The sequence below is a fragment of the Schistocerca nitens genome, chromosome 2 (genome assembly GCF_023898315.1).
Source record: "Schistocerca nitens isolate TAMUIC-IGC-003100 chromosome 2, iqSchNite1.1, whole genome shotgun sequence".
In the NCBI taxonomy this organism is placed as follows: domain Eukaryota; kingdom Metazoa; phylum Arthropoda; class Insecta; order Orthoptera; family Acrididae; genus Schistocerca; species Schistocerca nitens.
Genome location: NC_064615.1, coordinates 965,492,439 through 965,518,784, shown reverse-complemented (window position 1 = coordinate 965,518,784; position 26,346 = coordinate 965,492,439). Strand labels below are relative to the sequence as shown.

General features: G+C 42.7%; 1 protein-coding gene across 1 annotated transcript in view; it reads left to right on the top strand.

Annotated features, from left to right (window-relative positions):
- LOC126234743 (UDP-glycosyltransferase UGT5-like) overlaps window positions 1-26,346 on the top strand; it is a 136,745-nt gene that overhangs the window by 33,759 nt on the left and 76,640 nt on the right. Inside the window, exons 2-3 of the mRNA XM_049943489.1 lie at window positions 923-1,101; window positions 19,451-19,629. Coding sequence (XP_049799446.1) covers window positions 923-1,101; window positions 19,451-19,629 — 358 coding nt within the window. The remainder of the gene's footprint in view (window positions 1-922; window positions 1,102-19,450; window positions 19,630-26,346) is intronic.

The following is a 26,346-nucleotide window of genomic DNA, read 5'->3' as shown; positions in this document are numbered from 1 at the left end:
TATTTGTAGCGGACACGACAGCATGTTGAGAGTTAACCAATTATGAACGTAGGATGATAATCGATGCAAGATGCATGAGTCAAGCATTCAAAGATGACGCAAGTATTTCAGTTTACTAGTTTCATATTGTGTAGGACGGACCTTCAGCACGGGAGAAACACTGTTTCTGTGTGATTTGACATCTGAACAGGCGACCTCAGATGTTTGAAGGAGTGAAGTCACTTCACCTCCGCAGTGCTATTCCGAGCCATCGGCGGTGTACTCTGAGTCAGACCGCCACCGATTTGAATCTGGGGAACCTCTTTTCTATCAGGACTACACGAAGTCAAATGCACCCATAAGATTTCAGTATCTGAAGACTGAACATCACATCAAGTGTCTTCCCATGAACTATGGCCACTCAGAGTACTTTTTCTCTTAGTGCAGTACGTAGCTCAGAGAAACAGATGTCCGGAAGCGTCATCAGAAAGTAGAAGTTACTGAAAACAGCGCCGAGCGCTGGTCCACCTTTTCTGCAGCAAATATTTGCTTGTACGCCCCTCTGCCCTGTTCAGAAAGGCGTGGACGCATTCCAGGCGGTGTAACGTCCTTAATTCCGACACGTCTGTTGCATGGGGTTCTGGCTGCACTGCGACTCAGGCCAATTCACGTTTGCTGCCTGTAACTTCGACACTATAGCGTCGTTGAATGTCTTTTGCCGCATCGGCTAGTGTCATTAATTTCTGCCTCAAGACACCGCCTACAAATCTTAAGAGGTCCAACATAGTATTTTTGTTACACCATACATATCGCTATATAAATTTTCGTTCTGTAATGATCTCTGACGAGATCAACAAATTTCTAAAGGTGACGAATCTATTATAGATGTGTCTGTTTTGCTGCAATTTTGCTCACGCTGTAAACTTCTATTTAATTGTTTCAGAGAACAAACTTTTCCTGTTTGTTGCGTTGACGTCGCTGATAAATGGATGCGTCGCCTCCAAGATATTGGTGGTTGTTCCAGCGCCTTCCATCAGCCACCAAAAGCCGTTCCATATCTTGACAAAGGCTCTGCTGCAAAGGGGACACCAAGTAACTCTATTCACTACAAATCTTATGAATGTGAGTTTAGAAAAACTGATAAATAGTCGAATCGAATAGAAACATTAATACTTCGTCTTATTGTATTGTTCACGATAAAGGATGACAGCCAAAACAGTTGCAGGATAAAAATTTATTAAAATTCTTGACCAAGGTTTCGGAGTATATAAATATACCTTCATCAGAAGTAAAAAATCTAAAATTACATCATGCAGTGGAGATTAATAAAACAATTGTGCCAAAGGCGTCGTCAGTAATTAAGATAGGCGAAGTACTGGTGCTAAACTGTTCGCATTGACCCTGTGCACATAGTCATGTTGTAAAAATGAAGATGTCTTAATTATTGACGACGCCTTTGGCACAATTGTTTTATTAATCTCCATTGCATGATGTAATTTTATATTTTTTACTTCTGATGAAGGTATATTTATATATACCGAAACCTTGGTCAAGAATTTTAATAAATTTTTATCCTGCAACTGTTTTGGCTGTCATCCTTTATCGTGAAGAATTTCAACAGTTGCTGTTGCAGCCATGTTTAAAATCTTGAAATTATTGTATTGTTAACTGGTAGAGCTAACGAAAATTGTGCCACCGGTACAAAAACAAATTCTCGTCGAGAGTGCTTGGCGATTACATTCTATTATTCCGGAGGGGCAGCCGCCTCAGTTGACTTTTTCTTGCCAGCCTGAACACTTTGAAATGTGTTCATACCGGTTGGCTGTAATTAAAGTGCAGATGCTCACTGAGGTCCAATGTGGGCTGTAATTATCGTACGGCAGCGAAACTTGGTAGATATCCTAATGCGTTAATGCAGAACCGATATACGTTGGAAAAAACAAAACAGTATTTTCAATTTTGGCCACCATATGTAAATCTGGCGCTGTACAGCTGACGTCTCGAGTGCTCGTGCTGAACAAATTATGTAAGCGGAGGTTGATAATAAAATCAACATTATACCTTTCTGACTTGTTTGACCTTTCCTGTCCATGTCCCATTCCTAAACCACTGTATCTGTAAATAGTTATATATGTCTTACTTGTGTTCACAGGGTCAAATTAGCACCTGGTGGCCAAAACTGGAACTAATTTTTTTCCAGCGTAAATCGGTTTCGCATTAACGCGTTACAATATCTACAAAGTTTCGCAGCTGTGCGGTAATTACAGCTCAGACTGGACTAATGTGAGTAGCTGCACTTAAATTATAACCACCTGGTGTAGGGAGAAATGTTTATGAAAGATGTATATATATTATGAAAAATGTGGGTTTGTTTGCTATGTATGACCGAGTATTTGGAATATTTACCACTTTCAGCATCTTTGCATGCCGAACATAAGAGTGATATGTTTTCTTTGGCTTCCGGAAGTTGTAGTATTATTGACTAAACATAAGGCGAAGGAGTCGGAAACAGCTGTCTGTCAGAGAGGGAGAGAGTGTTGTGTCATAGCAGGGAAAGGCGTGGAGGGCGGAAGTGCCGATCGTCGTCGTATGCAGGGTGAATTCTTAGTCGTTTCCTCTACCACGATTAATTTAAAGATATTTTATTAGGAATCTAAACGAGTAATGTTTACGTTATTTTAAAAAGTGATAAAAGTATTCAGTATGGTGCATGAGAATGTTGACAAAGATAATGCTGAGAAAGAGAAAGAGTTCATGTTAGTTCGGATTTTTCTGCGTTATTAAAAGGTTTCAGTCTAATTGGAAAATACTCTCTTACTGATTTATGAAATATTTCGAAGAAGTTTATCCTCAATGATTAAGTGATAAACGTGTTTGGCAAAAGGCTGCACTTTTATACTGTTATACTGTTACACCTTGTACCACTGCATGAAGAGTGTTTAGTATTTTTCAAAAAGGACAAAAAGAAGCAATTTTTTACAGTAGGTTAATTATTAACATAAGAAAAAATACCTTGCAGTGATTTATTACGGCTTGTCGTTCAGTACATAATTTTTGCAGTGCATATCGAGCAGAGTCGAATTATCTGTTGCTAAGATAAGAAACAGTTGTAGGGTCTAAACAAACCTCTTGTGAGAATATTAGACCTATTTTACATCATCAGAATTTCATGTAAATGTAACACATGCGTTTTTTTAACTGGGCACAGTTTTTCTTACGCACCCACCATTGTGTATGCTTGTTCACGAGAAAGTAATTTAGAGTATTACTGAGACCCATTGAATACATTCCTTTACAGCTAGTCACATGCAGCTAATTATGTTTGTGTTTCAGAGTAAGGTAGCAATGGCGACTCTAGATCAGACATTGTAGTCGTGATTTAAAAGTACTTCCTTTCACATTGCTACCAAGAAGTTGTGGTACACACAGTATTTCCAGTTATTAAAAGTAAAAGCATATTAGTTTCAGGCGTTCCCATTCTTATATGTTTAACATACAGCATGGCACCGAAGTCTTTGCATTCAATAAGTGCAGGGGCAGTTGTGCATATATCTGTGTATTGTCTCATCAGTCTTCTGATTGGTTTGACGTGGCCTGCCATAAATTCCTCTCCTGAGTAGATCTCCTCCATTTCTGAGTAGCACACACACACACACACACATACGCATGCACGCATGCCCAAAGCCGACATTTATATCTTGGTTATAACCAGTCTCTGCCTTCCCCTACAATTTTTACCATCTTCAAACTCTCAAGTACTATCAGAGCTATTCCTAGACATCTTAGCACAGCCTATATTCCTCTTCCTTTTAGTCAGATTTTTTCACAGGTTCCTCTCGTTGCTGATTATTACCTTACCAATCCACCTAACTTTCAACATCCTCCTACAACACCACATCTCGAACGTTACAAATCTCTTTGTCACGGTTTTCCCACAGTCGATAATCGCCTCCATACACTGCTGTGCTGCAAACGTCCATTCTCAAAAATTTCTTTCTTAAATTAAGGCGCATTATGTGCAATGTCATTATCTTTTTTGGGGGGGAAAATAAACAGGAAACAGAAATCTCATTGAAAACTGTGTTTGAGAGGGTTACAATAACCGCTAGTTATTCCAATCACTCAATAAAGATAACAGAAAATGAGAGAAAATAGTAGCTACACGTATATCCCAAGGTTTCATTACTTGGGAAAGACATGGTAGATACAGGAGAAAATTGCGTGTTTAGGTAGTATTGCCAAACAGATTAACATTGGACTGATAAAAAATTTCTTCATGGCACATTTTACATTGGCAGTACCATAGTAAATAACACTGTCCACTAAAATACATAATAATGTTACCCTCTCTTTTCTTTTATGATGTTTCCAACTGACAGTTTGTGGTAGTTCTTGTTTTACTTTGTTTGATCCTTTCCTTAAACGAATGTTTCATTCTCAGGCGTCTAGTGATAAACTATTGAATGTCAATGTCTGTCTCTGTCAAATTTCTGTTGCTGTATAAAACACTGGTAGCGCGTTTTGTGCAAATACATCAAGGCTTCACGTTTGTTTGGACTTCGCAGTACACAATTGGGGTATGGAGGGGGGGGGGGGGGGAGCGGGGGTAGTTTATGTGTTCCAGAAGCGTATGATATCAAAAAGAATTATTGGTTCTTTTTCACATTTTTTGTCCTGGATCGGCCGTATCTTTTGATGATGCTAATGATTTTATTGGCAACATCTTGAACTTGACACCCATGTCATCGGTGTAGTAATTTTGGTACTTAGTGGAAGTTTGGGCGTCATCTTCAAACTATGTTTTGAAAACAACAACCAATTCTGGGTCTCCAGATAACTTTTCTCCCTATACATTCAACCGAAGAATGCTGCAGCTGTTTTAAAATCCGACTAACGACCCAGAACTTGAAGAAGAATTTTTTTCGCACCTAACAACTCAACTAACATTTTAGTTTTTTCATGTAGTATCGAACCAGTCACAGGCATGCCTTTTTCTCTTGTTGGGTGGACCAAAGATAAAGAGTTTTGTCTATTTTTTTGAAGTCGGATGTTTCCAGCATTTTTCAACGAATATTATTCACAGTTAGCTCTAGTAATTTAAATTCCTACTTCACCGTCCTCTGAAATGGTAGAAAAACCAGGTCCCCATTTGGCCACAACAGTATTCAATAAACTTCCTTTTTCAACTTCATTAATAGCACCTAATTTACCAGTGCAAGTAATTACAACACGTTTCCACTTAGGCCCGTTTCACACTGGGACACTGGTGACGGTCGCCACTGACGGTCACCTGTAACTGTGGTGAACACTCATGGATCACCAGTGTCCGACACCGCAGGTATTGCAACTGATTAGTTAGTGAGATGGACTCGAGCGAGGAGGAACTTTTGTTGGTACTTCTAAGCAGGAGGAGGAGAATGAAGACAAAACGATTATTACACATATATCCACTGCTACATGATCGGCTGGAGAAAGGATTGTTTTATACTCTTTATGTAATTAGAGGATACGTTAACTATTCAGTGATTGCAGGGCATGTCACCTTGTTTAGTCTGCTGGTTGGTTGTATCGGTTCCAAAAGAGACATTCAATTTCATCTGTACAAATTTTTGGTGAAGCAAATAAAGTTGATGAAGAAAGTGCGAACAACTGGTTGCAGGAATTAAACCGAGTGAGGGGAGGTATGCCTCGTGTGATGTGTTTAACATGGATGAAACTGGATTTTTCTACAATCTTTTTCCATATTACATCCTGGGGATAAAAGGTGATAAGTGTCACGGTGGAGCACGAAGCAAACAACGTGTGACTGTTGTACTGTGCTGTAATGCCGATTGCAGTAAGGAGTTTCGTCCCTGGGCTATCGGTAAATCCGAGAAACCACGTTGTTTTAAAAATATAAATATGGACACTTTACCTTGCATCTACTCTCACCACAAGAAAGCTTGGATCGATAGCACATCATTTCGCAAGTGGCTTCTTCGTTTCAACAGTCGAATGGTTGCTCAAAATAGACATGTTCTTCTTACATTGGACAGATTTACTGCCCATAACGTTCATGATCTGAACCTATCCAACATAAAGGTTCAGTTTTTTCCATCCAACGCCACAAGCCGCCTTCAGCCTTTGGACCAAGGCGTAACCTCTCTCATAAAGAGAGCTTATCGTAAGCGACTTGTAAGAGCTGGAATTCGTGCTGCTGAAAACAATAGTGCAACCCCACATTGGAATTTGCTTGACGGAATAAAAGCCATCACAGCAGCCTGGAACTCAGTATCGCCACATCGTATAGGGAAGTGCTTTAGCAGAACTTGGAGGCATAGCAACACTGAAGATGTCCACGAGTTGGAAGATGCCACTTCACCTGATGAATGGAGAGTTCTGCAGGAGGTTGCGAACCCTGGGACTAGTTTCGAAGCATTCATTAGTGTAGACGACGACGCTGCCGTATGTGCTTCTGTGGATCGGATGTGCCAAAAGCTGTGAACGAGGTGCAAGAAGGGCCATCAGAAGAAAGTGAAGAGGAAGGGAATACAGATACAATTCCACCTACCCATCAGGAGATGTTTACAGCCTTGGACTGTTTAACACGTTTCGCTTCAACATCCGACGTCACTGCTGCGTTTACGGACACTATCATTACAACTGGTTGTGAAATTACAAAATATTATCGTTCCCATGAACGTCAGCGAACCATGACCGAATTTTTTCCAAGAAAGTAACGTACATAATTTGTGAGTACATGGATTTTACAGTCACTTTATACTGTTATAAGTCTACAATAACGTGACTGATAGTGTAGTGTATTACACATTAGTGTACTGCTGTACATGTATACTTATTAAAATCTGTGTTTTTCACTTAATACGAATTTTTTTAACACGAACTCCTGATTTTTCGGTCCCTTCGGATTCCTGTTAACGAAGTATTACTGTATATCGACTGGGTTATAGGTGATGGTACATTGAGAAGGATCACAAACAGTAGTAGAGGACATGCTGATTTAGGTCGTAAGAAATGTACACTAGCGTTTCAGATCTATAGTACTACGCTTTCGATAGAAATGCTGTCTGGGATTTGGAAACAAATCTTTCCATTCAAACACATATCTGCGTTGGATCCTGTAAAGAAGTCCTTCAATGATTACAGCCACTAGTGAATCATATTTCTGGCATTCACGTGTTCTGTATGTGATTTATCGCACTATCTGCTTGCGATCGTTAATGGTAAACCTGTCGGTCATCAGAGGACCCTCATCTCATGTGTGATGAAACGTGACACATTCCTCTAAATGAACCATAATGTATGCTATGTACTCCATCCCCCTGTCGCATCTTGGGTGTAAAATCGAGACTTAAGCTTCATAACTAAAGTGATTCTAAGTTAGTGATAGGTGTTTGTGAGGCACTGCAATCTCTGTGTATACATTTGCCTGACAGATGTGCTGTTCACAGAGTTAGTGGCGGAAAGACTTGTAATTTCACATGTCTGACGCTGCTGCTATAGTCCCAGTGGTGGGAGCTTATGTGTAGGTTTTAGTAATGACAGATGTTTCCATGCATTGTGTAATGCATCTTTAATGCAGAGCATTTATTTGCAGGACTGTATTCTTCTTCTTCATATGTTTAAGCATTAATGCTCGCTTCCATTCTTCATGCAGTGAGCTGTGAATGCACTCCTCAGCTGAATGAGTGCATGTAATACAGCTTTAAAAACTCCCTGTGTCAGGCATCAGCATTTCCTCATGGTCCTTCCACACTGACAGCTCAACAAGCAGTGATATCTCAGCCTCTTGTGGTGGTAACACCAAACTAAGCCAATTATGCTGTAGGTAGATAATAAATTGAAACAAATTTATACAAATTTAAAACAATGTTACCAAATTTACACAAATTTAAATAAGTTATATTCCAATTGAATGACATCATGAGCAGGCTCTAGTGGAGGCAACACCATACTAGCTCCCCTCAGCTGCAGAAGTAAGCTCTCAGAGCAAAATTCCCTCCAAAATTCGACATTCTTGCAAATTTTCCAAGAGGACGACGCATGATCATTCAAAAAGCCGGAAAGGGGACTTGTAGAAGCACAGAATTCAATTTCCCGCAAAAATTCGAACTTCCCACCAGGGGTGGGTGGCACGGGGTTGTGGCACTTTCCTACCAATTCCGCCATCTTATATAACGGTACTCGCGTCATCAGTAGACGTCATGGCCGCCATCTTGGATGACGTCAGTGGGGCGGCACCAGCCACTGTCTTGGATAACGGTACTCGCATCATCAGCTCACGTCACGGTCGCCATCTTTGACAATGGTACTCGTGTCATCAGCTGACGTCACGACCACCATCTTGCAGGACATCAATGGGGCTAAACCGGCCGCCATCTTGGATAACGGTACTCGCGTCATCAGCCGACGTCACGTGACATTACGGCCGCCATCTTGGATCATGTCAGTGGGGCCACACACCCCTTGTAATACTACTACTGGCAACATTCATCCACTATGCGTTTTTCATTAAAAAAGTAGCATATAGGTCTAATACTGTATCAGATGCCAGTTAAAGATACGCTGTACTACACTTTAGTGGAACGTGTGGGTGCCGGCGGACACCTGATGGCAGGTGTGAGGCACTGCTGTGCCCGCCATAGGGCTGCTGATAATATATCGATACATCGATATTTTGCTGTAAGCGTCTGAGAATGTCGGAGATATGCTTTTTGCCGATATATCGATAGCAAAAAGACAATATGGAATGCCGATATTTTGATTTTATATCTTTTCGCAGTTTACGTTAAATATTTGAAATTGTAGTAGAACATAATTGTACTTTCACAGTGTAAAGGACTCTTACTACTTTTTGAGCTTTCACCAGTCCAGGCTTTCTCTTTGACTGTGCAAAGCAAATACGAGCACAAATGTGTGACACAAAGAAGACGTCCGATTGTACTGGGTGGGGGAGGGAGGGGGGAGGGTTGGCTGTGTGAATGGAATAAGACGTTTTCCGATGTAAAGAAATAGCACACCATTTACGTTAAAAAAATTAACGCAATTACTGTACTATTTCAGAACATCAACGTTCTTCAAAAACAATTGCTGAAACCGACAAACAAAAATCTAAATAGCAAGAGTGATGGTTGCAGTGGGCGGAGACGTGTGATTGGAAATGGTGATGTAATCGGTGCTCGGCGCTACCAACAGAAACTTCTTCGTTTAATTTGACCACGCAGTTTTGAAACTAAAACTGCTAGGTCGATGGCGTGTGCAGAAAGGAAAAAACAGAGAAGTGGACATAAAGTGTCCAGGACAAATTCGATATGTGACGGAACCGAAAGACAGACGCATTAGACATATTTTATTGTGGAACTTGCATAAAGTTACCATCACTATCACTATCACCAAATGTAAATGTGCATCGTTTTCCTTTCAGTTATTGCTCTAAGGGAGATACGTGGGCAGCTAGCTTGTTCATGTACGGAATATCTGATAATAAATAAATACTTAAAAATACAGTTTTAACAACGGCAGTATATTTACAATGTGCAGGCGATATTTTTATAGCCCGGAACGTCGGTATCTTCTCCATCGCTATATCCAAAACATCGATAATTTTTCTCGATATATGGAACACTGACAATGATATTTTTTAAATATCGATATTCTGGATTCCCGATATTTTAAAAATATTAGCAGTCGTAATCTGCCAACGGACTCTTGGCAGTGAATGAGAGTATAAACTCTTACGCAAACAAACTTTGAAACTGTTGAAACGTCCCAGGAGACAAATTTCTGTGGTTACGTGTGTCGCGTGAGCAGTGACGGATACAGAAAAACCTCAAGGAGGGGGCGCAAGAGATATCTTGAGCTACCTTTACTTTTACCGCAATAAAAAATAATCAAGTCACATGCAAAGTTTAAGAAAGTTTTATTTAAACTGAACATACACATTTACAAGACAATGCCAAGTTATCGCGTCAGTGGCAGCTTTCAAACTGACTATGTGGCAGCGACTCTGTTTCGAGAACAAGCGATGCCAGAATGTTCGCTTCCAAACTTTTATGGAGTGTGAACAAATACCTACTGTGAAAGCGACAAGCTAATATGTACCTTACGGCGAGTAATATAAGGGCGAGTTTCCAATGATGATGTCATCCGGCAATTTATATGTGTGGAAATTTTACTGTCGATTCCGTTCCATTCTAGTACATTCAATAGGGGGCCTCTATAGTAACAATGCGTTTTTAGAAATCTTCTCGGAAGTCACTATTACCGGAGATGTACGCATCAATAGTCTTCCTATTCGGCGAATAGTCCGTATATGTAACGCTACGTATCGAAGGTTCTCCGTACAAGAGAACAGTAGAATACTCGCGACTTTTCTCGAACAAATTCCAGACAGAATAACGTATTGAGATTACTAGAACGGCGGCGACTTTTCTCGTAGGTATGTTAGCTATCTATGTGCCAGACAGAAACGTATAAAATACGATGACGCGGACGCGCCTACTACATAGGAAAGTACAACTACTCGATAACTCGATTCAGTCGAGTCAACTGACGAAAGAAACGAACGAATAGCATGTGGGCTGACTGGCAGGGGCGGCGCAGGTGTCAACGCGGGTGTGCCCTTGGGGGTGTATAGGGGGGGGGGGGGGCGCCCTGCGCTTGACAGACATAAGGATAGTGCGAACTTTTGCTGTTCAGAGTGAGGTAACAAAGGATTGGTGATTATTTAGCCGTGCTTGATATACTGTGTTGACGCGGGTGATAAGGTTTTTTTTTTTTTTTTTTTTTTTTTTTTTTTTTTTTTTTTTTTTTTCACGGCTAGCTTGCTGATCCACAGTGCACAGTTCATTTCCCAGCCGTGAATGGCTTCAGGTGGCAATTGGTGAAGCTCCTTGCACGCCCTTTGGCAGAGAGGGAGAGAGGGGGGAGGGGATGCGGGTATGGGAGAGGGAGTTTAGCCTGACAGGAAGTGAAGTGTATTGTATCGGACACAAAGAGGTATGCACTCTGAACCCTACTGTGCTGTACACCAAGCTTCATTGTCATAAGTGTCAGAGGCACACTTCCTATAATTTTCCTAATTCAACGTATCTCAGAGAGGAAGTTGTGTTAAAACTGCGTAAATTTCTTAGTCTTATCTTCTTTAGTCCCTTATGGGGTGAAGTCCGTGAGTTGTAAGCTCTGATACACCCAGCATCGTAGCTGTATCCTTGCATTTTTTTTTCACCCAATAATCTTCTGACAGGTTTGATGTAACCCCCACGAATACCTCTCCTCTGCCAACGTCTTCATCTCAGAAGAGCACTGGCAACATAGGTCCTCAATTATTTGCTGGATGTATTCCAGTCTCTGTCTCCCTCTAAAGTTTATGCTCTCTACAGCTCCCTCAAGTACCATGGAAGTCATTCCCTGATTTCTCAATAGATGTCCTACCATCCTGTTCCTTTTCCTTGTCAATGTTTCCCATATATTTATTTCCTCTTCGATTTTTAGCAAAACCTCCTCATTCCTTACCCTATGAGTCCACTTACTGTCTGTAGCACCGCATCTCAAATGCTTCGATTCTCTCCTGTTCTGGTTGTTCTTCAGTCTAAGTTTCACTATCATACAATGGTGTGCTCCAAACGTATATTCTCAAAATCTCTTCCTCAAATTTAGGCCTATGTTCTATTGGTCAGGAATGCCCTTTTTTCCAGTTCTTTTGATGTGCTCCTTGCTCCGTCCATCACTGCTGCCTAGGTATCAGAATTCCTTAGCTTCATCTACTTCGATACCATCAATCCTGATGTTAAGTCTCTCGCTGTTCACATTTCTGCTGCTTCTCATTGCTTTCGTCTTTCTTCGATTTAGTCTCAGTCGATATTCTGTACTCACTAGACTGTTCATTCCATGCATCAGATCCTGTAATAACAACGTCACTTTCACTTACGATAGCAATGTCATCAGCGAATCGTATCATTGATATCCCTCAACCTTGAATTTTAATTCCTCTCCTGAACGTTTCTTTTATTTCCATCGTGTCATCTTCGATGTACAGATTGAACAGTAGGGCCGAAAGACTACATCCCTGTCTTACACCCTTTTTAATCCGAGCACTTCTTCCTTGGTCGTCCGCTCTTACTATTCCCTCTTGGCTCTTATACATGTTGTATATTACCCATCTCTCCCTATAGCTTACCCCTATTTTTCTTAGAATTTCGAAGGTCTTGCACCATTCTACATTGTCTAACGCTTTTTCCAGGTCGACAAATCCTATGAACGTGTCTTCATTTTTCTTTAGTCCTGTCCCCACTATCAACCGCAACGTCCGTGCGTAGCTCAAAGTATTTCTCCATCTCCTTCTCAAATTGAGACATACGTCTCTAAAACTAACCATCCAATAAACCAGAGGTGCGCCAGAAAAACCTTATTGGCTTTAAACGTTCATTCGCAAGACAGCCACCACGCGGTTCCGTAATACAGCGCACCATTGCAGGCAGTGTTCTCTGAAGTTTAGCTGTTGACACCACGTTGCGGCGGTAGAGGAATTTACAAAAACAGAGTCTATCACAACTGCACGAAGCACAAGTTTCGACCCAGGTTTGGTCGACGTGATGCCGCTAGCCGCAATACACTGATGCTACGGGTATAGAAATGGCGTCAAGATGGAACTGTGAAGGACAGTGAATCTGCAGGCAGCCTTCGTTCGGTACGTACACCGGAAAATGCGAACAGTGTACGGGATGCGACCTTGCACAATCCTCAGTGGTCAGCACGGCAGCAAGCTATTGCTCTTGGAGTGGCGGATACCAGGGTTCGCCGTATCGTGAACCACTACCATGCGCACGAGCTCCTAGTTGTTCACTACCTTACTGAAAGAGACAAGATGACGAGACTTCAGTTTTGTAAAGAGCTCTTGGAACTTCTGCTAGTTGTAGAGACCATTGTGAACACTATATGTAAATTAAAGGGTAGCACTGCTGTCAGCTGCAGTGGGACATTACGCGGTATCAGTGGCGACGAGTGTACCGGATCAGGATTCGAAGCCGGGATATTCTGTTTACTAGGCTGGTGCGTTAACTGCTGCGCCATCCGGAACACAGCGTCATCGTAACTGCGTGGACTATCGCAGCATTCCTCACGACCGCATTCCCATCCAGCGTCACCTATCCACTGTCCATGTCCACTGAGTCCATACCACTACTCTGTGGTTCCCACAGCAGATGGGACGTATTTGTGCATCCGCACTGAAGAAGGTGGATACACTTCATAGCTAGGTGTATCATATATAATTCAGTCAATCATATTTAAAGAGCGAACAATGCCAGAATCTTGGCAACATTCAGATCAGAATAAACAGTTAATCTGGTGCCCATCCAAATGTATTACAGAGCCACGTTAGAAGCCTACTGGTGTAACCGCCCATGAATGTGTAGGGAAAGCGGCAATTATTTCAAATTAAGCGCGCAAAGAAATTTTACGCAAGGGAGCTACTGCATAAATCACTACAGGGTTAGCATTACGCTCTCTCACACAAGACAACACGCTGTAAGAATTATCTTAAAACACCAGGAAGGCACAGTAATCTTTTCAAAACTTAAGAAAACAAGACGTACTCAGTAAAACGCAAGTGTTAAAACGGGTGAATGCCCCTCCCATAGAAGATTAGCACAACACGAGGCCAAATAACAATATCATACAGATGTTGATTAATTTTTTCAACGGCGTAAGCCCAGTACTCTTTGCCAAGTCAAACACTCCTAGAAATATACAAGAGAAAATAGATGATTATTAATTCCTAATGGAACTTGCAATCTTTAATGCTGGTATAACAGCAACGAACACAGTGTAATGGTTCACTTAGAAATCTAAAAGAGTCCAATAAATATTTCTTACAGAAGAGTCTAAAAGCGGCAGAGATGATAAACAGGTAGTGACAATTAGTTAGGGCTCCAGCGTGATTAAATAGAACTCGTGCAGACAATTGTAACGCAGCGTCAGGATAGAAGCATGTTTACGAAGCTCATTAGCAAAGGAATAAACTACTTGCAAAATTTGGTTCAAATGGCTCTGAGCACTATGGGACTTAACTGCTGAGGTCATCAGTCCCCTAGAACTTAGAACTACTTAAACCTAACTAATCTAAAGACAGCACACACATCCATGTCCGAAGCAGGATTCGAACCTGCGACCGTAGCGGTCGCGCGGTTCCAGACTGTAGCGCCTAGAACCGCTCGGCCACTTCGGACGGCTGCAAAATTTCTTCAAGACCTAAAGCATTAAGGATACACACCTTAAAACAGTCAAAAATTACAGACGGAAACGGGCTTTTACACGCTGAGGACGAATAACTAACAGCGACGAAAGTTCTCAAAGGTACTCACCCGGAATAATGCAGAAACGTGAAGGCGGGAATGAAAAAGCCTGCAGCCCCGGCGTCCTCCTGCATGCGTGTAATGGATCTGCACCCCAGTGGAATGTCTGACGGAAGAATTCCACGGAGAGACTAAAGGCCAATATCTGCCTGCTGGCCGGACAGTTTCGTCTAGTTCCGTTTACGTTGCCTTTACTAACCATCACCGAAGCACACCCCACGTGCTCGGGCTACACACACGGCATCGAGCCTCACAATCCACAGATCTAGACTACGCTACCACAATACAGCAAACTGATCTGCTCCCCATTGTAATGTCTGACAAGAGAATCGCATGGAGGCTAACGACGAAAGTCTTCTTGCTGGCCAGATGCTTTCACCTTGATCCGCTTGCCTTGGCTTTACTAACCGTCAGAGAAGCACACTCCATGTACTTGGGCAACACACAAGACACAGTACCTCGTGATTCACAGATCAGGCCCACGCGACCACAAACAGCAAACTGATCTGCTCGCCATTGCGTTTTCTGGTGAGAGAATCCCACAGTTGCTAACGAGCAATGTCTTCCTGACGACTATACGGTTTCACCTTGATCTGTTTACATTGCCTTTGCTAACTGCCATCGAAGCACGACTCACCTGCTTGGATTACACACATGGCTACGAACCTCGGAATCCGCAGAATGGGCCCAGGCGACAACAACACAGACGGACCCAACATTTACTCTCTGCTGTCGTTTAGCCGCAGTCGTTCCCCTCTCCTCATTCCAAGCACCTCCAATTCCAAATCGCTCCTCGCCATCTTCACAGACTATGCCTGGCGCTCGCTTCCTTTAGCCGAAGCAAACCATTTTCAGAGTGTGACGGGAGGAATCGAAACGCGGTATGGCTCATGGTTCCTGATGTTCCAGGATGCACCGTATCATCCTACGCCTTCCTTTAAGTTGTACCATGAATTGCTTTTCTCTTTTATGTAGCTGCTACAACAGTATTTTAGAGATTCTGTGGAAGCCTAGTGGTAAAGCATTGCGACAGCAGAGTCAGTTGGCGGGCATGGTATGTTGACATGCTGCTTGCTGCAACGAAGTTGCTTCTTCATGCTGAGATTGGCCAGGGTGCGCACTGCATTCCTGGCAACACGGCAGAAAGGTGTTGCCTTGTCATACCGAGCCAAGTAATTACTGTACCTTCAGGCCATGGAACTGTGTTCTACATGGTTTGGAGCGTTACCACATCACAACAACAGAGCTACTGACTTGTACATCAACTCACCAATTTAATTTAAAGTAAGAGCAGTACGGTAATAATTCCAATCCCAAAGAAAGCAGGTGTTGACAGATGTGAAAATTACCAAAACATCAGTTAGTAAGCCACGGCTGCAAAATACTAACACGAATTCTTCACAGACGAATGGAAAAACTGGTAGAAGCCGACCTCGGGGAAGATCAGTTTGGATTCCGTAGAAATGTTGGAACAGGTGATGCAATACTGACCCTACGACTTATCTTAGAAAATAGATTAAGGAAAGGCAAACCTACGTTTCTAGCAATTGTAGACTTAGAGAAAGCTTTTGACACTGTTGACTGGAATACTCTCTTTCAAATTCTGAAGGTGGCAGGGGTAAAATACAGGGAGCGAAAGCCTATTTACAATTTGTACAGAAACCAGATGGCAGTTATAAGAGTCGAGGGGGCGAGGGGCATGAAAGGGAAACAATGGTTGGGAAGGGAGTGAGACAGGGTTGTAGCCTATCCCCGATGTTATTCAATCTGTATATTGAGCAAGCAGTCAAGGAAACAAAAGAAAAATTCGGAGTAGGTATTAAAATCCATGGAGAAGAAATAAAAACTTTGAGGTTCGCCGATGACACTATAATTCTGTCAGAGACAGCAAAGGACCTGGAAGAGCTGCTGAACGGAATGGACAGTGTCTTGAAAGGAGGATATAAGATGAACATCAACAAAATCAAAACGAGGATAATGGAATGTAGTCGAATTAAATGAGGTGATGCTGCGGGAATTAGATTAGGAAATGAGACACTTAAAGTAGTAAATGGGTTTGCTATTTGGTGAGCAAAATAACTGATGATGGTGGAAGTAGAGTGGATGTAAAATGTAGACTGGTAATGTCAAGGAAAGCGTTTCTGAAGAAGAGAAATTTGTTAACATCGAGTATAGATTTAAGTGTCAGGAAGTCGTTTCTAAATGTATTTGTATGAAGTGAAACGTGGACGATAAATAGTTTATATAAGAAGAGAATAGAAGCTTTCGAAATGTGGTGCTACAGAAGAATGCTGAAGATTAGATGGGTAGATCACACAACTAATGAGGAGGCATTGAATAGAATTGGAGAGAAGAGAAATTTGTGGCATAACTTGAATATAAGAAGGAATCGGCTGGTAGGGCATATTCTGAGGCATCAAGGGATCACCAATTTAGTATTGGAGGGCAGTGTGGAGGGTAAAAATCGTAGAGGGAGACCAAGAGATGAATACACTAAACAGATTCAGAAGGATGTAGGTTGCAGTAGGTACTGGGAGATGAAGAAGCTTGCACAGGATAGAGTAGCATGGAGAGCTGCATCAAACCAGTCTCTGAACTGAAGACCACAACAACAACAAGAGAAGTATGGTAGTGCCTGGTGGGGACGGAGGGCCACTCTGGGTGAGGAGGGGACTTGTACCAACTAGCAACCGCTATCAGTTCGGCCCTTCACTATGTCAGTGTCATCCCCTGGAACTGATCCCTCTCCTGGGGCAATGCCACTGAGAAGGCTTCTTCTTGGTCCACTGCCGCAGTAGCATAGTCCTGCCCAAGGGGGCCGTGTCTTAGTCCATGGGCAGTTCAACTGCACATCTGACCCCTCTGGTGCGGGAGCCGTGGCTTCTCACGACGTTCGTACGGAACTTCTCACTGAGACGCCGACTTTCCCTACCAACATTCCGGCCATCAGCAGAACTGCCGATACTGTCAGTCTGTCAAGCAGCTTGCCATACTGGGTCGCGGGTGGCAAAGATGGACAGCGGTGTGGGCAATACTTGGTGCACGTTACAGCCACAAAGCGTGTAGCTGCTGTCAACGCCCCATACGCAGTGACCGGCCACTTGCCGAGAGGGGCATGGCCGCTGCTCCGAGACGTCCATTTGTAGCTACACAGGTCATAATAAAGAACTTACCTTGTTACTACTGTTTCCCTGAAGCTTCCACTGGCCAGCATCCTCGCCTCGACCTCGAGCCGTCGTCCATTCCAGTGCACAAGAAGGCCGACACCCATAGCTCAATTTCACTTTCTTAAAAATCGTCTTTAAATTGGACTCAACAGTTTCGATATGTTGTGTGAAAGATCTTTTTGGCGGTATTAGAAGCTAATATTAAATAACACTTTATCCTGATGCGACTGATTATAGCCAGCCGCTGTGGTCTAGGGGTTCTAGTCCCTTCAGTCCGGAAGCACGCGGCTGCTACGGTCGCAGGTTCGAATTCTGACTTGGGCATGGATGTGTGTGATGTCCTTAGGTTAGTTAGGTTTAAGTAGTTCTAAGTGTAGGGGACTGATGACCCCAGATATTAAGTCCCATAGTGCTTAGAGCCATTTGAACTGATTACGACATAACACCGTCAACTGGCGTACAATATCACTACAATGAATCTCTCCGATTCCATGTGTGATTTTAGAGCGCTCCGAATAATGCTTTCTGGAATGGTGACATTTGTACTAACTTAAAACCAGACAAGAGTCTGCGGATCAAAAAGTGTGTACACGTTCGTAGCGTTTTGGTTTCGCATGTTGCTATTCCGATTGTCATTTTTTATTTGTAGTTTACTGTTCCTATTAGAGTTTACATATTATCATTATGTCATTTTAAGATAGTGACTGGAGCTGTGTACGCTAGAAAATAGAGTGCCAAGTGGGGAAATCGGAAATTTTCTGACATATTCTTCTGTTTGACTTCAGTACAGGAGTGACAGCCGAAGCAGCAGCGGAAGCAGCCGAAAAGATTTGCGCCGTGTATGGTGTTAATGCCATTCGACAGAGCAAAGCAATAGAATGGTTTTCTCGTTTTAAGGAAGATCGTTTTCAAATTAATGACCCTCCACGTTCAGGAGGACCTTCCGGGTTTGACGAACATCGTTTAAACGCATTAAGGCACAATTGGCTACGTCGCTGTTCTCGAGAACCGGCAAATGTCATGAAACATGACCATATGACCATCGTGCGACGACTGCTTGCAGTGGGGAAGGTTCAAAAATCGGGTGGAGGGGTACCGCATGCTCCAAGCCAAAATCAGAAAAGTCAGTGGACGGTCATCTAAACATCTCTGCTTCCTCGTCATCAGTTGGTTCGTGAACAACACCGACCATTCCTATCCTGTATCGTTACTGGTGACGAGAAATGGTGTTTTATGCTAACAAAACGAAAAGAAAGGAATGGTTGTGTCCAAACAAAGCAGCATCTCCCCGTACGAATGCCTGCGCGGCCACAAAATAATGTTATGCATCTGGTAGAACAGCGATGTTGTGATGTACTACGAATTAGTTCCCGGATGTGTGACCATCACTGCTGTCACCTATTGCCGACAACTGATACGTCTTACAGACCCAGCACAATAACAACGACCAGGAAGACTGCGTGAAATGGTGTTACTACACGATAACGCCCGCCCGCATTCTGCTAGAGCGACAGGAAACACTATACGGGTCTTGGGTTGGGAAGTCACTCCGCACCCAGCTTATTCGCTTGGTCTTGCGCCCTCAGATTTTCACCTTTTCTGCTCTCTATCGAATAACCTCCAAGGAACTTATAATGCGTTCCGAACATGGCTCGACGAGTTCTTCGCCTGAAAACCACATGATTTATACATTCGGAGGATAGGAAAGTTATCCCAACGTTGGCAGACTCTTGTAGACAGTGAAGGTGAATACTTTATTGATGACTCAAGTCTATTATATGTATCTGTTGTGTTCATTGAACTTACTAAAACGCTGCGAACTTATTCAGCAGCCCAATAATTTTTTTGTATTGTCCTTTTAGTAGTAACCTTTTAACATTTCTAGTATTTTTTCTCCTAAATCTAATTTTAGCATTTTTTTTTTTACATTTTCTTCTGTTTCATTCACAGATGTTGCACGAAAACCTGACGGAGATCGACCTATCTGTAGGCTACAAGATATTCAAGGAAGTGGACCTGGTAGAGGCGGCTAGGCAGACGCCTGTGGAGTCCCTCCCACTCATTCGAGAGCCTGCAAAAACTTTTGTTCGTTGGCAGCTTAGCGAACCCGCTGTACAAGACTTCATCAAGTGGGTATTTGCCATAATTTACAGTAACAGAGACGCTTATTTACATTAGCGCCGTAACTCCACACGTAGCTTGGGCTGCATTTCGCTTTCCTACGCTTTTCCTGCTGGGGGCTCCTCGGAAAAAGTCAGTTTGCACCTACATTCTTTAGTACGGCAAAAGGCTGGTTGTTGAGAATTACAAGATGATAATTTATATATTACAGCGAAAAGTATCTTTTACTGAAGCTGCTATTTTAATTGTTTCACTTAAATTATCTTTTGACACTTAAAAAACGGCAGTGACCTGTTTTTGCCTCGATAATTAGCAAGGAAGGGAATCAAACAATAATGACCAGTGTATTTCTGCAAACCCATCTGCCACCGAAATGACTTATGAAATTTATTTTTTTCAAATACAGTCATACAGCCTACCAGCAAGAACCTTCCCAGTATCTGAGCTGGACACGGAAGTGCTACCAGTCAATGTCCATGGCATATTATTTTTCTCCAAAATGATATTGAAGTGATCTGAAATCTCACCTTCCAGAATGCGGCTTAACCAAACACACCGAGCTAGGTGGCGCAGTGGTTAGACACTGGACTCGCATTCGGGAGGATGACGGTTCAATCCCGCGTCCGGCCATCCTGATTTAGGTTTTCCGTGATTTCCCTAGATCACTTCAGGCAAATGCCGGGACGGTTCCTTTGAAAGGGCACGGCCGATTTCCTTCCCCATCCTTCCCTAACCCCAGCATGTTCTCCGTCTCTAATGACCTCGTTGTCGACGGGACGTTAAACACTAATCTCCTCTCCTCTCCCTCCTCTTAACCGAACACGTGAAAGGACTGGGCCACAGTTTTAAGTACTCATCATTCACCATTTGACGAATTTTATTATCATTAAAAAACACTCTATATACCAAGATAAACAATTTCTGGTCCAACTAAAACATTCATATTTCTTTACGTACTACACGAATATGTAATAAAACTGGGCGTTCCTATTTAAAAAAAAACGCAGTTTATATCCGTTTTACCTATGGCAGCGCAAGCTAGCGGGGCAACCATGGCGCCATCTGGTTTCCCCCTTCAAGGCAGACGACTTTCGTTCTTTATAGTTTTTTCGTTTGATGCTTATTTCATGAGATATTTGCCCCGGTCACTATCAGTAGACCACCCCGTATACCGCGGCTGCGAATTCATGCGGAACAGGCGGGGAATTTGTGAAAGAAAAGAAGCCGACACGGCTCAGATAGCTCTGTTTGGTAAGGAAGATGAGAGTTCAGTTTGAGAAGTTTCCCTTTTCTAGTTGTAGGGTTGGGGTGCGAGATGAAGAACAACTGTCATCCTCTGCCTTTGCTAGTACGTCCTTTCATACAAATTTTTGAATAGCAATTGTCACTGTGAAACATTCGCTATTTTACCTACATCGTACATGTGTAAAAATTAATTTGAAATGTTTATTTTTCTGTCATTTTTGCATGTGTGGAATCACGTCCCTAAATAGGTTTCTCCCAGGTTAGAAATTTCTCATTGCCTGCGACCCTATGGAGGATATGAATGATATTCTAAGGATTTCATTCATTCGTTCTTTCATTCACGCACCATGTTCCGCAGATCCCAGCAAGAAGTAGAGCCTTCAGAGTTGTATAACGAGTCAAGGTACACATTAAAATTAGAAAAGGTATCATAGAAATCTCATCTGTGTACTGTATTAACAATATACTATTACTATACTGCCTAATGCTTTGACATTTTTGCCATCGAAATTTAATCGAGTAAGTTAATAAGGAAGCTGATATTCTGGGTAAAGAAAGCTAGCCCTCTAGTTTTACTACAGCTTAGAGCTACTGTATTTGCTGTTAGTAGACGTTTAGTCAGTTAGTTAGTTACAAGTACCATAGAGCAACTGAAACATTGTTTTATCGAAATGATGTGGCACAAGTCAATTTACATGACATACGATGGTTGGAACTTTAATAGTGGCAACTATTTATTTACAGCTCATACAAAATAGAGACGTGTTTCAAAGTTTTATTGACCTTCAAATAGTCACCAGCGTTGTGTATAACCCGTTGCCAGCGATGTGGAAGTCGTAGGATACTCTTAGCAGTGCCAGTTGTGTTGACAGTTCGAGCGGCTCGGTCTATTGCCGGACGAATTTGTAGCAGTTCTGAATCGAACGCCATGAAGTGTTTCCTTCAGTTTAGAAATCGAGTTGAACTCACGAGGGCTTAATTCAATGGAGTATAGTAGGTGGTATAGCACTTAGCTGCCCCATCAGTCAAACAAATCAGTAACAGCTTGCACTGTACGTGCTTGAGCATTGTCCTGCAAAATGATGGTCAGGTCCTGCAGAAAGTGTCATCACTTCTGTCTCCATGCTGTTCATTTTTGGAACACAACCTACGACCAGCTTAGAGACAGAAGTGATGCCACTTTCTGCAGGACCTGACCATCATTTTGCAGGATAATGCTCAAGCACCTACAGTGCAAGCTGTTACTGATTTGTTTGACTGATAGGGCTGCTAAGTGCTATACCACCTACTGAACTCCCCCGAGGTAAGCCCTCGTGACTTCAACTCGATTGCTGTAATGAAGGAAACACTTCACGGCATTCGCTTCAGAGCTGCTACAAATTTGTCGCGTAATAGACCGCGCCGCTCGAACAGTCAACACAACTGGCACTGCTAAGAGTGTCCTACGACTTCCACATCGCTGGCAACGGGTTATACACAATGCTGGTGACTACTTTGAAGGTCAGTAAAACTTTGAAAGACAAATATATTTTGTAACGGCTGTAAATAAATAGTTGCCACTATTAAAGTTCCAACCCTCGTATATACATGTTTAGGGTCGACATCAGTGAACACAGTAGCTTTTAAACCAACTCGTGCACTCCAGAAAATTTTGTAACTGAGTCATGACGAATAAGACTGCTTCAGCTATATGCTAAATCTTTATTTCTGATCAAACTAGTTTCGCAGCGTTAGAGCCACATCTTCAGGGATACAGATTTATTTCATAATTTATTCCAAACGGTAAGTTGTAGATGACCCAACATTCTTTGTCCTTTTGCGATAAAACTGTTTAATCGTCAAGAGGTCCAATTTAAAACAGAGCGAATGCAGGGAAAATCATCTCGATACCGGAAAACTAAGGCCTAAACGAACTAATTGGTCACTGCGGACCTCATGTTGTCACACCGATGTCAAGCCTTAGTTTTCCTGTATTGGGATGATGTTCCCTGTACTATATTCTGTTTTAAATTGGGCTACCGATCTCTTGACGGTTAAACAGTTGTATCGCAACTGGGTTATCTAAAGTTATCACTTGGGATAGATTATGAAATAAATCTTTATCCGTGAAGCCGTGGCTCTGACGCTGCGAAACTAGTTGGATCAGAGATAAGGGTTTATCATGCAGCTGAAGTGGTCTTGTTTATTGGTTCATTCAATTGAAATTAAAAACTATTTTTTTTAAAATATTTACTTGATTACAATCAAATTATTCAAGGAAAGTATTTTTAATTCTTTTAATACTGCGTCCTATTCGTAGTAGGGCAGAGTGTTCTACCAGAACGATAGTACACCTAGGAACATGTAATATTTTCCAGTCGAAGTTTCGGTCTAGAAACCGTTTACAGAATCACATGTTGTATAGCGTACTAGAGACCACCATAAGCAGTTTCTAGTTCTTCTACCGTTTTTTCTGTTGTGATACACGAGGTATTATGCAAAGACCATATCGCGGCGGTTTTAGGCGGGGAGTGGTTCGAAGTATGGTTGCATAAGATACCCGTAGAGGTCGGTCCTGAACTACCACTGCCAACCACAGCAAACAATTGCGCTGTAGCCACTACCAAATTCTGTGAGTCCTCCAATTTACTTTGCGTTATGGATTGCTTGTTTTATTTTCTTATTTTAAAGTGAGTGATGATACTAAGCCTGGTTCTTAAACGAATTTCTATGCGACTCTCACCACAACAAAAGGAATCACTGATCCCTAATGACGGTCAGGTCTGCTTTCGTGGAATCACACAACACGGACGTAGGATGGTAGCCCTTCGTGAGGGAGGCGGGGCTTATTCACCCTCACCACTCCTCTCCCTTGGGTTAGCCTTAAGTTCTCGTTTGTTTGCGGTCCCTGCCATCTGCCACGATATATTGCCCACATAATAGTGTTTTACGCACCGTTTATAAATATTGTGAGGTCTACATACGTAATTGCTGTATAATATATTAAATCTATTTGGAGGCTATTTTTAATTCTTTAGTTACAGACTTTTACCGTGTGAGTAATATGTTGTATCTTTTTAACGTTACATAACGTGTGGACGGTTAAGCGCAACTTTGTCGGTCGTGCAACATTTCGTATCTTGAAACGGAAGAAGACTTATACCACGGAATACGAGATAATTTCAAATGAACTGCTTCTTTAACGCCTTAAGAATTTTCCCTGACTTTAAAATAGAATGTGTGTTATGTTATGTTATGTTAACTGGGGACCTAGAAGCGACGGACTGGCTCCGTCCGCGCCCCAGCCGCAGTGGTCCGCAACCCCACAACGACTACCGCAGTCCACCCCTCCACCGACCCACACCGAACCCAGGGCTATTCTGCGGTTCGGCCCCCGGTGGACCCCCCAGGGAACGTCTCACACCAGACGAGTGTAACCCCTATGTTTGCGTGGTAGAGTAATGGTCGTGTACGCGTACGTGTAGAACTTGTTTGCGCAGCAATCGCCGACATAGTGTAGCTGAGGCGGAATAAGGGGAACCAGCCCGCAGTTGCCGAGGCAGATGGGAAACCACCTAAAAGCCATCCACAGACTGGACGGATAATCGGACCTCGTTACTAATCCGCAGGCGGATTCGTGCCGGGGACCGGCGCTCCTTCCCGCCCGGAAAGACGTGCGTCAGACCGCGCGGCCAACAGGGCGGGCCAAACTTGTGTTACTTACCGATACCTTCGGTTTCAAAATGTTTTCATCTTGTAAATGGTTTTTGATGATAATTTTTCTTAATTTGATTTTACTTATTCAATGTTGGCGTGAATAGATTAATAATGTAACACACAGACTGTTGAATACACCATTGACAAGATTATCTCGATTCCAGAACTTATAATGGTTCCACTGTTTATCTGTATTCCAAATATTTTGATACTGTTTCTTTTAACACAAATATATGATCAGTGACAGATCGTTTCTTCATAAATCCCACTTTTCCTGATCTTTTACCTCTTTTAGATGTGATTCGAAACTTTCCTGGGAAATCTTGGAGAACAGTTTATAGGCTGTACTGAATCAAATGTTCTCGGTTTTCCAGCCGCGTCAATTCCAATAAAATAGCCATCTCCGCCATCGTCGTGAGGAGTTCACTGACTGCCGGGGCTGCTACGGTTCAAATCAAATGGCTCTGAGCACTATGGGACTTAACATCTGAGGTTATCAGTCCCCTAGAACTTAGAATACTTAAACCTAACTAACCTAGGATATCACACACATCCATGCCCGAGGCAGGCCGTAGCGGTCGCGCGGTTACAGACTGAGGCGCCTAGAACCGCTCTGCCACCCCGACCGGCCCAGAACTTATAAATTTGAATGGAATACACTGGGGTGACGAAAGTCATGGGATACCTGATAACATCAAGACGAATCTTATTTTGCCCCCTTTAGTGCAGCAACTCGGCGTCTCATGGACTTAACAAGTCGTGCAAGTCCCCTACAGAAATATCAAGCCATGCCACCTCTATAGGCGTCCATAATTGCGCAAGTGTTGCCGATGCACGATTTTATGCCCGAACTGACCCCTAGATTACGTCTCATAAATGTTCTATGTCATTCATGTTGGAAGAATTGTCCGGAATATTCTTCATACCAATCGCGACCAATTGTTTGCCTGGTGACAAGTTTCGGAACAAGTAATCTATGAGTCGCTGCAAATGGTCTCCAAGTAGCCGAATCTAATTATTTACAGTCAGTGATCGGTTCAGATGGACCAGACGACCAAGTCCATTCCACATAAACACAGCCATCATGAGCCATCAGCAGATAGCACAGTGCCTTGTTGACAATTTGGGTCCACGGTTTCGTGGGGTTTACGCCACAATCGAACCTTACCATCAGCTCTTACCAACTGAAATCGGAACTCATCTGACCAGGCCAAAGATTTCCAGTCTTGTAGGGTTCAACCGATGTATTCACGAGCGCCGGAGAGGCGCTGCAGACGATGTAGTATTTTCAGAAAAGGCACTCGCGTCGGTCGTCTGCTACCATACCCCATTAAAGACAAATTTCACCGCACTGCCCTAAGGGATACGTTCATCGTACATCCCACACTGAATTTAAGCAATGTTGCAACTCTAACCAAATACACTACTGGCCATTAAAATTGCTACACCAAGAAGATGACGTGCTACAAAGCGAAATTTAACCGACAGGAGGAAGATGCTGTGATATGCAAATGATTAGCTTTTCAGAGCATTCACACAAGGTTGGCGCCGGTGGCGACACCTACAACGTGCTGACATGAAGAAAGTTTCCAACCCATTTCTCATACAGAAACAGCAGTTGACCGGCGTTGCCTGGTGAAACGTTGTTGTGACGCCTCCTGTAAGGAGGAGAAATGCATACCATCACGTTTCCGACTTTGATAAAGGTCGGGTTGTAGCCTATCGCGATTGCGGTTTATCGTATCGCGACAATGCTGCTCGCGTTGGTCGAGATCCAATGACTG